General features: G+C 54.7%; 2 protein-coding genes across 3 annotated transcripts in view; one reads left to right on the top strand and one right to left on the bottom strand.

The window, feature by feature from the left end:
- Positions 1–4,239: 4,239 nt before the first annotated feature.
- On the bottom strand, positions 4,240–16,244 carry MVK (mevalonate kinase). Of its 2 annotated transcripts, none has more exons than XM_057378065.1 (10): positions 16,119–16,242; positions 15,888–16,035; positions 14,904–15,051; positions 13,810–13,965; positions 12,287–12,390; positions 11,422–11,467; positions 10,519–10,609; positions 10,043–10,159; positions 7,382–7,535; positions 4,240–7,117 (listed from the first exon to the last, which is right to left on the bottom strand). In XM_057378065.1, exons 1-10 carry the CDS (start codon positions 16,194–16,196, stop codon positions 6,981–6,983), a joined length of 1,179 nt encoding a protein of 392 aa, XP_057234048.1. In that variant the 5' UTR covers positions 16,197–16,242; the 3' UTR covers positions 4,240–6,980. The 2 variants fall into 2 exon arrangements, with proteins under 2 accessions (XP_057234048.1, XP_057234049.1); XM_057378066.1 differs by having other exon boundaries at positions 4,241–7,073; positions 16,119–16,244.
- Positions 16,245–16,322: 78 nt separating this feature from the next.
- MMAB (metabolism of cobalamin associated B) overlaps positions 16,323–16,530 on the top strand; it is a 5,097-nt gene continuing 4,889 nt past the window's right edge. Inside the window, exon 1 of the mRNA XM_057378076.1 lies at positions 16,323–16,508. Within this exon, the coding sequence (XP_057234059.1) occupies positions 16,323–16,508 (186 nt within the window). The remainder of the gene's footprint in view (positions 16,509–16,530) is intronic.

Raw genomic sequence — 16,530 nt, 5'->3', positions numbered from 1 at the left:
CCTACAATTATGGCTTCAATCAGATAAATGCAATTACATAATACGATCTTATACGATATAATTAAAAACATCTGCAATCAAACCGAAGCCGATGGTACAGTAATCCTTAATCAGAAATTACCCAGCTCCGGCGGAGAGGTTCCATCCCGGAATCCGGCGGGACATGGCGACGGCGTGGGAGGGATGATGAGGGAGGATGGCGGTGGCCATGGGTGACAACGGGGAGCTGGAGGGACCTCTGGGCCAACCCTGCTGATCCCTGACCCCAAATCCATGCYCACCTCCCCTGGGACACCGAGGTTTTGCCGCAGACACGGAATAACTTGACCAGGAGTCTGCCGGGGTCTCAGTTTGGTAGTCCCTGCCTGAAAAGCAACCAGGGATTCTCCCTGGGAATGGGAACRGGCATCAACATCCACATCAACATCCACTTGTGGTTGTTCTGGCCGTGCCAGCCCCCCATCCTGGTGCCGGGCTGGGAGCGCTGCAGCTCCAGGGCGTTGTGCCCAGCCCTGGCGTGTCCCCGCGGCCGCCGGCTGGCACCAAATGAAGACAAATGGGCTGGGTGACACATCAGCATCCATTAACGGCAGCGCCACGTTGGGAGCGCTGGGGACGCGCCAGCACGGGCAGGAGGAGCGGCAGCCTTGGGTCCAATACCTCACCCGGGAGCCCAAAGGTCACAGGGGGCTGGGGCTTCCACACCTCCAGCTCAGCTCTCAACCTGAAGCTTTTGGCGAGGGAAGGAGTTGGATGGATCCAGCACGGTCTTTCCACRTCCCCATTGCTCTGAGCCCCTCAGAACCAGCAGCCCCAGCTCCTGCTCTCCCCACCTGCCTTTCACGGGGTTTTTGGGGTGCACACATGAACCCTCCCTGGCTCATCTCTCGGGTGACTCAGGCACCCCAGCACACTCAGATTGGAAGGGATTTCCAGCCCATGCGGCGCCTGTGCCGCAGCTGTCCGGGGGGGCCGTGGGGTGAGGCGGGAACGCCGACCCTGCCAACCTTTTCCACCCCCTGACCTTTCCCCAGCCCCTCTYGGAAATGCCACGCAGCTCCTCTCCGGGCCAGATGAAATGTCAGGAGAGGTGGATGGAATATTTCCAGCCGCCGTGCCGGGTGCTGCGGGGGGTTTTCCCCAGCGCTGCGAGAGGCTCCAGAGGGAGCACGGGCTGGGTTCCAGCCTGTCCCCATCCTTGTCYCCAWCCTWGTCCCCATCCTYGTCCCCATCCTCATCCCCGTGCCACCCCGGCGCGGGCCCGAGCCGCGCTCGGCTGGCTGCGAGCGTTTAAGCAGAATTGAGTGTGTGTTCAGGCACTTTCAAACACAAGTAATCTTCATCTGGGAGACGGGAAGTGAAATATGTTATTGCCGGGCGCAGTAAATTACCCGTGCCAGCCCCGGCGGATAAAACATCGCCGTCGCCGGCCGGCGCAGTCACTCACCCGCGCTGGGCCGCCACCGCCCCATCAATTACGAAATAAATGGCTGCTGGTCAKCTCGGACACGGGGCCGGGGCTTGTGTGGCCGTCGTGGCACCGGGACCCGCCCCAGCRCCAGGCAGGCACCCGGTGTCGGCGSATGGATKCCTCCTGGAAAGCACCAGAAGGTCAGCGGGAGCCGGGGACCGAGCGGCACTCCCCGCAGCTCCTCCGAGCAGCTCGRTGTGCCGGCTGGTTCAGCTCCCGCTCCCCGGGAACGGCCCCAGCGGGGTGTCCTTGTCATCCTGGCGACGCTGCTCCGTCAGGGCTAACGAGCTGCTGCGGCGGAGGAAGCGCCCGGGGAAGGCGGGGGGCCAGTGAGCCGCTCCCGCTCCTTCATTTTCCCGGGAAAGACCTTTGGAAAGCCAACCCCRAGCCCGTAAAATAAATAAAATAAATTCCCGCAACTTTAACAATCATTGTGTTGGATTTGGGAGATGTTATTCCTCGTGACAGACAAGGGCAATTATCTGCTATCCGCCAGCAGTTTTAGCCTAATTTCATTACTGCTGTGCAATTCTTCCCGAGCCGCCAGTCTATCACTGTCTCCCAGAAAGGATTAGCCGGCACTTTCTTCATCTTCAAATGAATTTTAGCTGTCATGCCCTTGATGAATAGAAGAGGGAGGACGGTGAACCCACGCCGGCAGCCCGGCTGTGCCACGGCGCCGGCACCGGGACCGGAGCATCGCCGGAGCCGCCGGGATGCGATTTGGGATTTGCTGCYGTGCGGGATGAACCGGCCGCGGGGTTTTCTTGGAGAGCACGCTGGAAGCGGGCAGGGCTCGGAGCTGGTGCCCGGCATCCRGGAGGGATTAAAATGACAGGATTTGTAATACAAGGAAATAACCAACGCGCCGTCCTTCCCCCTCGCCGGGAGATGCTTATCTGTCAGCCCGGGCCACTGAGGGATGTAGAAAAGCAATTTCAGCTTCAGAGTTGGAACTGCAGAGGATGCTGCAGGGAGAGTGTCCAGGAGACGGTGTCCCGGGAGGATCCACCACAGTCCTGGAGCTGACGGGAGGATTGAGGCATCGTTTTCTGGCCAAGCTGGAACAAGGCACACGGAGCACAGAGTGTATTGTCCCCACCRCCTCTAGCTGTGCCAGGGGAGGCTCAGGTTGGACATCAGGAGGAATTTYCTCATGGAAAGGRTGGTCAGGCMYTGGAAGGGGCTGCCCAGGGAGGTYCGGAGTCCCTGACACTGAAGGTGTCCATGGAACACCTCAATGTGGCACTCAGTGCTCTTGGTGACACAGTGGGGATCGGGCACAGATTGGACTCAATGATCTTGTAGAGCTTTCCCAACCTGAATGATCCTGGAATTCTGTGAAATATCAGGGAGCCCAGCAGCGAGAAGAGCCCAGCTGTCCCTTGGGACACCCAGAGTGGGTGCAGGGCCCGTCCCGGGTCCCCCCAGGACGTGGGACGTCACCTTGCRTAAACGGAAGCTCCGGAGCCGGGGGCTGGCGCCGGCCCAGGGGCTCTGTTATTTTTGTAAACGTTCATTCCCACCCGGCACAGCATCCTGGCGGAATATTTTAGCACCTTTAATGCAATTTCCTACTCCCTCTGAAATATCATTTTAATAGAAGCCAGCCACACCGCGTACCTGCTCCCTAATAAACCTCTGCGACTTTAATGAACTAAATAGCAAATTACTTTTTTATTCAAGAATGAAATTTCATCATATTCATAATTCATATTTTATTTCAGACATCTGCTGCTGATTACATTACATTTAACTAAAATTAGATGATGCTCAGAATGTAATTAAGCCCCTGCCAAATTCTCTGGCCCACCAATACCAGCCTTGCTCAGCGGGGGCCGCTTGGAACCTAATATGTAATTAGGAGCTATTTTCTAGCTGTTTTTAAAGTCTGAAAATTAGCTGCCTTTATTAATCACACAGACAAATATAAAGCAGAGCCAACGCTTGCTGAAATTTCTAAAAAGGATTTTTTTTTAATTATACACCACATAGCGCTGAGACTCATTTTGAATGTTGATTTGTTGTGCACTGACATTTTGACAACTAGTTCTCAATTTGTCTGTCGTAGTTAGGCAACAACAAAGCAGACGGTAATACTTAACTTTCAAAACCTTCAGCGTGCTGGGAGGGGAGAGGGATTGGGAGGGGGGACAAGGGGGGACGGGCTCCCTGTGAGCCCCGGGGATGGGGGAGCCCAGAAATCCCTGGGGATGGCAGAGAGAGGGGCCAGATGCACAAATCGCCCTTGAAATGGCTCTGGGTGGGATCCCCAAACCCTCCAGGCGTGTCTGAGGGTCCTGCAGAGGTCCCAGTGCCACCCCCATCCCCGGGAGGGTCCCCGGGAGTGGGAGCAGCCCCCCAGCACCGCGTGGCTGCGCGCTGACATTTCCTCGCTCTCCCTGACCCTGCTCCYGCTCCCTCCGTGATCCTCAATAATGTCACTGCCTCCTCAGCATCGACTCAGCGGAGCAGAAAGAAGGCGCTGCTGACACGGAGTGCAAACAAACAATAATACCATCTGTGCCTGCCAGCGCCCGGGCGGGGAACRCCGGGGTCCCGGCTCAGGGGGGATGTGCTGTCCCTGGAGCCCTACAGGGCACTGGGACATTCCCCAGGGATGGGGAGAAACACCCTGGCAGTGATAGCTGTGAAGGAAAAGTGAGATTTTGAGAGGTATTTTTATACAGTGCTATCCATTTTGTGTCATTTTTGCTGGGTGACCCCCCACTCCAGCTCTCCCCAGACCCCCACACCCCACAATTCCTCAATCCTTCCTTCAGGCTGGAGCAGAGCCTCCCCTCCCCATCCCTGTGCTGGCTATTAGAGGCAAAGCCAGGCTCGTTAGTCTTTCTGCAGAGCTCGTAATGTGAAAAATGAAGCTTAAGAAAAATTAGCCAAATTACCAGGCTAATCCTTCAGCAGCAATCGCTGCCCTGCTGCACATCAGTCCCGCGGGGCGCCTGTGAGAGGAAGGGATGATCCGTGGGGAGAACGAGCTCCACGGGCTTCAGCTGAGCTCCCAGAGCAGCAAAGCACAGCAGGGACAGGGCTGTGCCTCATCCTGTCCCCGTGGGGCATCATCAGCCCCATGGCAGCAGCTGCTCCTGCTGTCCCGGGCTCAGGAGGGGCAGGGATGGGGTCCAGAGTTCAGGGAGTCACCCCAGGAGGTTGCAAGTTGGTGTCAGTGAAGGAAGGTGGGGACAGAAACATTGCAGCCCTCCCTCGGGTTATCCCTGCAAAGCSTTTGATGGAGCTGGTGAAGGAGGAGTTTGGAAAGGAGGGAATGGGCACTCCCGTGCTCACAGATGGATGTGAAATCTGTGCTGGCTTCCAGCACACTGGGACGGGCTCCAGCTGCTGACTTCGGCAGTTCTGCTCCCTGTGGCACACGGAAGGCAGATCCCAGGCATCACCCTGGACCAGAGTCCTTCCCACAGAGCCCAGCATGGGTCACCCTCCTGCTCAGGACACTGCCACCCCCCTCCCTGCCCCGGGAATGCCACCACTTCCACTCTGGCATGGAACAGAGCAGGATGAGCGCTGCTGGAGGAACCTGCAGAGGTGGCTGGTTCAGGGTGGACAGCAGGAGGGATTTTCTCATGGAAAGGGTGGGCAGGCCTTGGAAGGGGCTGCCCAGGGAGGTTTGGTGTCCCCATTCCTGGAGGTGCCCAAGGAACAGCACCTGGAGGTGGCACTCAGTCCTCTGGGCTGGTGACAAGGTGGGGATCAAGCCCAGCTTAGATTCCATGACCTTGGAGAGCTTTCCCAACCTGAATGATCCCRGGATTCTGTGAATTTCCCCTCCTCAGAGCCAACAAGGCTCAGCCCCAGCCTCAGGGTTTTGAAGGGAAGCTCCCCATGCTAGATCTGGCATCTCTTTGTGCCAACATCACAACGCAGACACATGTAAGTGGTTAAAGTCAACACGCTCCCAGATCCTCACATTGATTACACTGTATTAGAAAATGGTAAATTATTTATCAGCCTTTCTGACTTGTGATTAGTGTAAAGCCGCTCTCRGATGCAAATTGGAATTGTAATTAGACATGTAGAAAGGCAGCATCTGAGACCTGCTTTCCCGAAGCAGTGTAAGGTACTTTTTTCCTTTTGTATCCAGCATAATTATCAAAGAACGCTTTGCACATAAAAAAAACATGGATTTATTAAAACCAGAGACAGTTTTACATGGGATCAGGGAACTAAAGCTGGTCACCATGATGSTGGGAGTTTAGAGCTAGAACATCTCACCTCCTTCTCACGCTTGATTTTTTTTATCCCTGGGCTGGAAGGRGAAGGCAAGTTCCCCACCTCTGCCAATTCATTACTCAGCTTTGAGTGAAGCGATTCTTGAACACAGTTACACTTAAAAACCACTTAAAAAACCCATCCCAGACAAACAGAGCAATGATAAAACCCCTTTGGCAGGTATAGCAGAGACCACAGTCCCTCAGAGTCAGCTCATGACTCCCAGAGATTCTGGCTTCAGCCACATCCTTGCCAATTCCCTTTCGTTCTGTGGCCCAGCTCATTAAAATTTCAGGAGTAAAAAATGCATTTACATTTGTGTAATAAGTCTAAATGCATTTAGGTTTTAGAGTTTGTCAACTGCAACTCATGGTGAGCTTTTGAGGACGTGGTTTGGGGTTCTTTCCTCTACTTAATTACACCAAAGTAAACCCAACACCAGGCAGAGTCAGGGACGTGCTGCTTCAAGAGTGAAGTTGGGAGAACAGCTTTTACAAGGAGAAATTTTAAGCCTGCCCTTGCCTGGAGCTGCCCTCCTTGCAGGTGCTGTTTGAGCCAGACTTCGAGCATGTGAATAAAAAACAGAGCCTGACTACAGGACTCTGCTTATCAGCCCAGGCAGAGATTATTTAAAAGAGTGAAAACCAGTAATTTCACTAGAATTGTGCTTTATCTCGCAATTTAATTACCCGACACTTAATTAGTAGCAGGGAAGAGCTGTATTAAAGGTTTCCTCTTCACTGGGAATTGCAGTCCAGAAGAAGCAGAGACCTGAGCACCAAACCCTGAGCTGCCAAAGATGCTCTTCACCGAAAAATGTCAAAGCACTGTGCACATCCACCTTGCCAGCCCCCACGGGACACCAGGGATGAGGGAAAAGGCACCACATACATCTGAAGCAGCAAAGTGTCATTATCCACCCGGGAATGCAGCCAAGCCCCTCTCCTCCTGCMCCMTGGGATCAGCACAGCARTTGAGGAAGGAAATTCAAACCGGGATTTTGAGAGCCTTGGTCAAACACCATCGGGTGGGTACACCCAGGGACCCATGGCAGCCCCAAATCCCAGTGACACCAGGCCCCAAACTGGCTCCACACCCACATCTGGAGGCCTTCATCCACACAGGGGGAAGTTTTCCAGGCACTGGGCACATAAAGCTCCGAGATGTGCTGCCATGAGCTCAGTCCTGCTGGAGGCAGCAGYTCAGCTCTGGGCCAGCCCGTGCAGCACTCGGGCACTCAGAGAGGAGCAGGAGTGCAGGGTCACCCCGGGAGCCCCRATCTTGGTCTCCCAGCATTCAAATCCACAGGCACACAAGTCTTCCTTGGCTGCTTCCACGGCCAGCRGGGAGGTGTCTGCCAAGAGCAAGGCAAGAGCAGCCAGCGAGTCAGCTCGGCCACTGCAGGGAGAGGGAAAAGGCCACAGCTCCTCCAAACACAGCCCCTGGCAYGGGGCCAGCGCCCTCAGGGGCTGACACACACAAATGAACACTCTGAATCGGCCCTGGATGACACTCTGCAACCCACAGTGCCAGGCAGTGCTGGGACAYGTCCCACCCATCCCTCCAGAGCCAGAGCAGGGCTGGCAGTGATCCCTCTGCTCCCAAACCTGACCCTCCCAGGGCTGTGAGGAAGAGSAGGATGCCCGAGGGGGTGTCACTGACCTGGTGGCAGCAGGGTGATGCCACAGCCACCCCCACCAGCACCGGTCAGCTTGCTGTGCAGCCTGTGGGACGCTGTCACCTGGCACAGCCTGTCCAGGGAGGGGTGRCCCACTCCAAGCACGTTTAAGTGGTGTTGGTTTATATCAAAGAATTCCTAAAAAGAGAGGAGATGAGCACACATGGAGATTGAGGCTCTTTACAGCAGCAGGAGCCCTGCCTTCCCATACATCCCTTTCCAACCACCTCATTCCTGCAGAAATTTAGCCACCAGCACCAGRAGTAAGGTCAGGCCAGAGTCTGAGCCCTGGGCTTGCAGAGTGATAGGGGTGCAACAGCTTCTGCACCTCCCAGGAAAATCCTGATCCCCATGAGCTGCCAGCAGGCATTTACTGCAGAGCCCCCGACGCCTCCCAATGGCTTCTCCCCTCTCCTGTCACTGAGTGCTGAGCAGGAGGCTGTGCAAGGCCCCTCACTGGCCGTGGGAAGGGCAGCGAGCCAGCAGCTCTCATTCCTGGCTGTCACCCTGCCCTGCAATCCATTCAGCAGAGCCAAATCCAGGCACTTCTGACACGGCTGAGGCATGGCTGGAGAGGTGACACCGAGGGACCTCCTCTTGTTTGCTCTGGGCAGGGCTGGGAGCCAGGGAGCCTCTCTGGCACCCAGCTCAAGTGGGGTCGAGAGGGTCCTCCCCTCTGGGAGCAGCACTGGTCCCTCTCTGAGTGAGCCCACCCTCCTGGCAGAGCTGTGGGAGCATCCCTGCCACGCTTCCCTGCCAGCCAGACCTGCTGCTCCCAGAGAGAGATGCCCCAGCAGCAAGGTCCAAACAGCCCAAGGGATGGACACAATCACACWGAAATGGAAATTACAGCTTCTCCCCTCCCAGCAGGACAGGTGAGGAATTCAGGAGCAGAGGGAAGGGCCTGGCCTGTGCTCAGAGCAAGTCTGGAGCAGGGCCAGGAGCAGACACCAGTGCTCCCTGAGCGGCTCCAGCAGTGGAGGAAGGTTGTTCTCAGCAATACTGGTCTGACAGCCTGACTCCATCAGCCCCAAAGCGTGTGGTGGTTGCTCCCAGAGAGTGTCACAAGCCAGGAGCGAGCCAGGACAGGAGCAGTCCCACAGAGAATCCCTGACAGAACCCGGGTGAGCCAGGAGGGACTCTGGGAGGGACAGGGAGCAGCAGGGCAGGTGTCAGCACATCCCCATCCCTCAGCTCCACCYGGGAATCCTGCCAACCSCACAGAGGAGGGGACACTGCAGAGAGAATCCYTCTCCCCCCTCCAGAGCATTTCTGTCCGGTGGAGACACTGTGGGAAGAGGAAGCCGCCACCCATTGCAGGCTGGGCAGGACACACGTCCATCCTGAGGCCTCTTTATATGCCTGAGTGAGGGCACAGCACTGCCTGTGATGATCCAAGACACCTGTCATCTCCTGATCCAAAATCTGCCAGGAATCCGATGACAGCTTATGACACACTAGACTAGTTCCRTGGCTCAAATACAGCGCTGGCCGGAGCTGCACATTTCACAAACAGCCMAAAAGAGATATTTTTATAGATATGTGCTGCATCTCATCAGCTGGGCCTCTGTGGGCTCTTCAAGCACAAGACAAAACAACAGATTCAAGACAGGAACCTGCTCACTGCAGGGCTGCTTCCCAGGTGTGGGACACAAGGATGCTTTGGCATTTTCCACGTGAGGATCTCAAAGCACAGGTCACATTATGCCCCCTCTTTCCTGTTCCCAATACATCTGACAGCTTGAGGATGTGGAATTAAGGTGAGGAGCTGTGGAGTTGTGSTGTGAACAGACTGCAGGTCCTGAATCCCACTGTTTCCCTGGTGAAAAGGGAGCAGGACTCTGCAATGAATCCCATGGGAAAAACCCRGAGTGASAGCAAGGACAAGCAGAGGTCTTCAKGAGAGCCAMGGGGAARCATCCAGATGCCAACAAGGAACTGCACTGCTGCTACCAAATGGTTCCTGAGTGTCCAAGTTGGCTCCCAGGGCCAGGCCAGGTTTGCCTCAGCTGGGACATGGCCACACATCCCTCCCCCACGGYGCTGTGGAGCCGCTTTACAGCACTCTCAGCACTTCTTCCACTCGGAAGCCTGTTCCTCCCCCTGCCCAGCCTCTGCTCTTTGAGCAAAGCCAAGACAAACAGATCTTTGTGTGCACCTCGTGCATCAATGTCAGGTCAGCTGTGGGCACAGCTCTGTCTGTGGCTCTCTGGAGCCAGGATGAGCTYGGAGTGCAGGGAGCTGGCTGGGAACCAGTCAGGCCATCACAAACCAGTGGCTCCAGGCTCTCTCCTCACTCCAGCCCTGGCAATGACAGAGCAATTGCTTCACAAGCAGCGACTGCCAGAGCCACAGCACGGAGATCACTCAGTGTAAGAGAAACAAACCCTCCAGAGCCACAGGTCCCCAGAGCCCTGCTCCCTCCCTCCCTGCACACAGCTGGGGAGAGGCACCAGCAGCAGCTTCTGGCTCCTGGCTCCAGGAAGAGCATTAAAAAGCAGCACACCCAGACCACRGTTTCGCTCGGAACTGAACATTTCCTGCTATCACAATTTTTTTTTTTTTTCAGACCTAATGTTCTTTAAATGACATTTTGATGTTCAGCAGTAACAGTGGCTAAAAATACTGGCGAGCAAGCCCYTTACCTCCAGCACAGGGTAATGCTCCGGTGATGGATTTGCAGGCATCGTTTCCAGAACACTTTGGCACTCCTGAGAAATGGCATCRATGGAGTCCAGCACCGGGTTCATTATGGCAGGGAACTGGAAAGGGGGAAGGAGGGATGTGAGGTGTCTGCTTGCTGGCCTTCCTGTACCACTGGGAGGAAACTGGTCCCAGTCTCTTTGAGCTGGGCAATTTCTCACTCATTCCCAGAGCAGAGTGATGGTAACCTGCTCCTGCCTGCAGAAAAAGGAGGAAGAGAAGGAGGAAGAACAGGCCAGAGGAAGGAACTGCTCTTTCCATGGTTGCAAACTGCTAATTTTAACTCCTGTTAAACTGGAGGAAGGAAAGAGATGAACTGAAGCCCCGTTCCTGGGCAGCTGGGAAATAGGAATGCAGTCCCACATGACGGTTATCTCCCAAAGGTTATCCCCCACATCTCTATCCCACAACCACGCACCTTCAGGATCTTCTCCTTGACACCAGCCACCAGGACCTTGGTGCTCCGAGGGACTTTAGTGTTGGTCAGCAAGATCCTCAGAGTGGGCACCCTGGARGGAACACGACACAGAGAATCCCAGAGGGCTTTGGATTGGAAGRGACCTTAAAGCTCGTCTCATTCCAACCCTCTGCCATGGACAGGGAACATCTCCTGCCTTTTTCCTTCACAGTCCCCAAGGCTATAGTTTTTTCTGCCTCTTTGAGCAAGAACCCAAGATAAGGAGTCCCATTCATTTTACAAAACTTCAGCAGGTGCTTCAGTGCAGGCTGGGTYCAGGCTTGCTCCTCCTGGATACGAGGAACAACCGTACTAGAGCTATAAATAGGACTGTAATGTATTTACTGAAATCCATGTTTTTCAAGCAAATTTTTTCCTTTGAAATACTCTCTACAAGAGTAGCCAGCAGTGGCCATTAACTGCTAATAGAGCAATTTCATGCACTGTGAAAGATTTTAATGGAGTCAGATTATACTTCCCTGGCAGGAGGCAGAGGGAACGCACAGGACCCAGATTTCTCCCTGCCAATGGGTATTCCCACCACCAGGTAAGCACAAAGTTCCCCCTCCCCACAATGTCATTTACTGCCAGGAGCAGATCCATTCCTGCTGCCCATAATGCCATGAAATTAATATTGATCCTTTGTGCTGTGTTCATCTAATGTCAGATAATGACCCAACGTTTCATTGTCCCCGTCCACCCCAAACCAAGACAACACACGAAGGCTGCCCACACCCAAAATGGGGCTGCAGAGCCCTCTCCAGCCATCTCCCACCATCCTCACACCCTCCAACACCCACCCAGAGCCTCTCTGACATGTTCCACCCACCGTGTGTGAGGGTTATTTTTAAACTCCAGTATTACCTCTTTAATGGTGTGATTTTTCCTGCTTGGTATCTCAGGGCTCCACCTAAAGTAAAATACATGTATTGTCTCAGTACAGAGCGAGCTGAGAGATAACACAGAAGGTCTTTCATCTTCAGAACCTCACCCAGAGCCTGTGACAGTAATTGCAAGGAACACCAGCTAAATGAACCATGTTCTCCAGCAGCACGGCCCTGCCTCACCCTGCTGCCTTAATGAGAAGGTCTGGCTGGACATGCTTAACCCAAGGCCTTTCCCTCTGCTCTCCTCCCCTCCAGGACCACATCAAATAATTTTTGAAAAGGCAGAGTCTGGCCAGCATTAAATCCTTCCTGAAAAAACAGAACYCAGTGGCAATTCTGCATGGCAGAGACAAGTACACGGGATTTCCACAGACTGAACGTGTGCACTGGTGTCAGCAGCCACCCTGCAGCAGGGAATTTTCTCCTTTTCAGAAGGAATGTCTCACTTGGCTCCTATCCTCACAGAGGCACTGAGATTAGGTCTCATTAGAAAGATTATTAACAGTCTCCAAGGACACTTTCAAAACACTGGGAAGTCGCTGCTAATTGAAACTAAATGACAGCTGTCCAACTGCATTTTCCCCTGCATTATCCCCGGGACAGGATTAGGTTTCTTTGTTCGCTGCAGAATGTTTAAATATCAGTTATTTGCAGCGAGGTCTCTGCCCTGTGGCACCTGCCTGGGGGGGGCAGAGCTCTGGTGTTCCTGCAGCCAGTTGCCAACATTCCAGCTGGCTGCAGGCCCGGCTCACAGATGGGGCAAACAGAGACAGGGAAGGATTCAGGCCAAAACAGGGATCTGAATTTGGGAGTTTTTGCTGGGGAGCAGCAAATACACCTACCCCAKGTGCCAACAGCATTATCCACACCCGACGGATTGCCATGGATCACCCGCTCCCCTCGGAAGGCCCAGCTGTTTATCAGTGCCAGCTCCTCCTCTGTCCACCTGGAAGGCAAGGAAACGACTCCAACACAAACCATTCCAAACCAGTGCATAGGGAGGGAGCAGATTCAGGGGGAAGATCCCAGCCCTGGCCTGGTGAAGATCAGATTTAATGGATTTTGAGTCCAGACCCATCCCCACCTCAGCAAACACAGTGTGTTACCACACACTGGAAAGGCTGAGGGAGCTGGGATTGCTCAGCCTGAAAAGAGAAGCTTTGGGGTCACCTAACTGTGCCCTCCCAGTGCCTGAAAGGGCTACAAGAAAGATGGAGAGAGAATATTTACAAAGGCCTGGAATGRCAGGACAAGGYAGAAATYCCAAGAGCCACCTGCTCTCTGGAAATAATTTCCCTTCACTCCCACYTCCCTGGGCCTCAGCTGAATGTGTTTATCCACATCCACACACCTTGCATTCCCCTTGCCAGGATTTAATCTGGGAGCACTCAGCAAACAGCTCACACCATCAGCCTGAGGAACAGGAGTGCTGTAAACCACTTGTTTTTAATCCTCTTTGAGAGGCTGCGGTTCCTCCCGACACGGGAGCCTTTCTATCCCGCTGTTCTTTTCTTGCCATGGGAAGCAAAACCCTTCTGAAGTCTGACACCCCCCTCTCTCTGCACGCCAGCTGGAAGGCAGGAATTATGCTGGATCYGTGCTGAAGCCACGGAGGGCGAGCAGGGAATGAAGACATCCTCGCTGCTCCGCTTGGAGCTGCCCTTTCATTTCCCAATTTGGGAGATTTGCTCGAGCACAGGGGACAAAGGGCTCCCAACAAGAACCTGTTTCTGGGTCAGGCTGCAAATTCTGGTTCAGAAGCAGAACAGAGTCACTCTTCTCCCCTTGCTGTGTCACTCAGCCCCACACAAAATCCCACACAACAGAGGTTCTGCTTCTGTCCCTCCAGCTTTGATTTTTAATAGCTTCAAACAGAGCCTCCTCTCACACAGGGCACAACACCCCAGGCTCCCAAAAATGAATTTCAAGGGCAGAAGAAAAGAAACTCTCTTTCACCAAGTACTGATAAAGGGGAAAGACAGGAGATTAGGAGAAACTGTTGCACATGCAGAAAAAAATAATGAGAAATGCAAAAAACTCAGAAAGTGTCCTCAAGGACTCAAAGCAAAACCTGGAAGATGCTCAGAGAYACAGCAAACTGAGGTTGAAATATTTCAGTGTGTTTTATTTGATTGAAAAAATAAAGCTTTTTTTCCCTGTTTTAGCTATGTTTGTCTAGATAAGGGGAGTTTTACAATGTCACCAGGACAGGGCTGGGAACACTGGACAGGGACAGGAGATGGGCTCAGGGTGGTCACAGCCAAGAGAGCCCAGGAGAGGTGGCAGTGTCAGAATTCGTGCAGGTACAAGGAAAGGYGGGGCCCAGGGAGCAGAGCTGTGCATCCCAGGCTGGAGAATTCCTTACCTGGCTGTGGATTCTCCCTCYTGCAGCGGGCAGGAGATGGCTCCACACACCATGAGCAGGGCTGCAGCCAGGCACACGGCATAGGCAGCGCTGGATCCCAGCCCTGCTCCCGTGGGCAGCTCCGACCACACCACGATATCCAYGCTGGGAACATCCCTGCAACACAGACATGCAGGGAACTGACACAACCACCCTGAATTCCACCTCCAGACAGCATCACAGAGGCACAGGAGGCCAGTTAGGACTGATYACAGGGAAAGCTGGTTGAAAACTGGCAACATCAGCACGTGCATCTGACACACAGGGGCTTCAGGAGGGCTTATTCCCAAATGGAGCCTGGGCAAGGCACTGTGCTGGAATTAAGCCTTCCTGAATTGTCAGGCTGTTAGAAGGGGAATTTGGTAACTAAATACCTGAGCAGCACCATAAGGAGCCCCTCCAGATTGTTGTAAACAGGATTTTAAACTGATTTCTAAATAAAGGCYAAACATTTCAAATCTGTAACTGCACAGTGACATCCYGCTGRAGSAACAGACAGATGGAGCATGGACAWAYCCATGTCCCTCTGCCCCACTGGACACATCTGGATCATATTACAGACCCCAAAATCAAACCCAGGAGCTTTGCAGGGAGTGACAGTCCCAGTGCCATCCTGAGACTGCAGGGAAATCACAACCCAGCTGCACGTCCCAGGTCTTTACCTTTTGGTATCTTGGATGAATATACAGAAATTGGGCTCTGCTTTGGTTTCTGACACTGCCCTGAGCACCCATCCAGTCACAACGAGATATCAACTGTGCTGGGTAAGGTTAGGAACTGGAACAGCCCCAAGTTCTCACAGTTTTAGGGACATTCAGCCCACAAGGGGATCAGACTTAGCTCAGACAACAAATTCACAGTTTATTTCTGTTTTTCCAGCCTAAGCCAGGGTGACAGGAGCTGCCTGCTGGAGGGAGGGGTGTCTGTGTTGTGACTGTGGCACGAACAGCTCGGGTTTCAGCCCTCAAAACTAAACGAGAGAAGAGATTCCCAGCTCACCTGCCTGGGGCACCCACCCACCCCCAAAAATTTTGGGGCAGGAGGGGGAGCCTTACCCATACTTAGCAGAAATAGCCAGGCACATATACAGGAAGGCAAGCGTAGCAAGGCTGTCTGGAGCTGAGGCTCCAGCAGCAATTCCAGTAAACTCCCTCAGAGCATCCAGCTCTTCTACGCTGGGGGACTTGGACTCATCAAAGTCAGCTAGGGAAGCAAGCAGGGGAGAGTTTAAACACTTAGAAAACAGGGAATGGTTACACTGAGAGCAGTATTTACAGCAACACCTCCTGTAACAGCAGGCAGAAACAGCTGGAGACAATTTCAGGCTCTCCACCTGAGGATTTGTGATAAAATAAAAGCAAAATCTCCACCAGGCACTCTGAAATCCCAATGTTTCCTCTCTCCACACCTGCAGCTGCACATCTCCCAGTGCATAMATCCATAATCACTATGGAGAACTTGGCAAGTCACAAACTCCTCATTAAAGAATGTGGATTTTGGAACTGGGATATCCTGGGGCTCCAGCCAGTACAGAATGCTGCAGAAAATCCTGTGAGGGCTGGTGGGGGGCAGACAAGCAGGAAAACAGGTCTTGTATTCCCTGACCTCCTCAGGAGCTCTGAGCAGCTTCAGAGAGGCTCCTTTTTGGTCCCCACCAGTGACACACTGGTATGGTGACACAGGCTGGCTTCTGTTTCTGTCACAGCATTGCCTGAGCTACAACAGCACAGGAACAAGTCCCTGGGACCCAAACAGGAGGAGAGAGGGCCACRCACGGATATCTGAGCATCAGCAGGGACACAAGGGGGATGTGAGTGACTGAGAGGTGTGGGGACAGGTCAGTGAAACACACACTGAGCGGGATCAGAGGCAGCGAGGCCCTGAAGCACTGCAGCAAGGACAAATAACCCCATGGGGGTCTCTGCAGAGATCACCTCATGGAGAGAGGACCCAGCACAGTGACGGGGTGCAGAAGGCACCGAGCAGCGCYGAGATCCCCTCACTCCGCCGGGGCAGCGGCTCCTCCCCCTGRCCCTTGCCTGCTATCCGCCCCCGCAGGGCCCGGAGGCCAGGGGTGTCCCAGCTCCTCCGAACGCCGACGCCGGGCAGGGAGACGCTCAGCCGCCCCTCAGCGCCGGGCCGCAGGCGGAGAAACGTCCGCAGGTCCAGCGCCACGGCCAAGGCCACCTGCGGACGGAGAACAGGGGTCAGCGGAGCCGGACAGCCCTTACTGCGCCCGGCAGCTCCCGCTCTGCCCGGTGTGCCCTCACCTTGCCCAGCACCACCGCGTGTTCCCCGTGCAGGATCACCTTCCCCGGCGCYGACACCGCCAGCTCCCGCGCCCACATCGCCGCCGCCTCACGGCCCGCGCCGACTGACAGCCCCGCCCACCAATCGGGGCCGCGCCCTGCCCCGCCTTCCCGCACCCAGCCAATAGCAGGGCGTTCTTTGGGGGCGGGACTTGCGGGCGACCAATGGGAATGCGGCGCTGTGGGGTGGCGCGGTGCTGGGGTGAGGGCGGGACGGTGGCCGCGCAGGGTCACGGGGCGGTGGCGACGGCGGCCGGGAGGGATGTGGCGGCGGGCGGCAGCGGCGGCCGGACGGGGCCTGCGGGGGCCGCTGGGGATGGCGGGGCGGCGGTGGCGGAGCGGGGCGGGCAGGTGAGCGTGGGAGGGCCGGGAT

The sequence above is a fragment of the Malurus melanocephalus genome, unplaced genomic scaffold, assembly GCF_030028575.1.
Source record: "Malurus melanocephalus ecotype Western Australia unplaced genomic scaffold, MMel_1.1 scaffold_340, whole genome shotgun sequence".
Classification (NCBI taxonomy): Eukaryota; Metazoa; Chordata; class Aves; order Passeriformes; family Maluridae; genus Malurus; species Malurus melanocephalus.
Note: the sequence above shows the minus strand (reverse complement) of the source record. Positions and strands in the feature narration are given on the sequence as shown.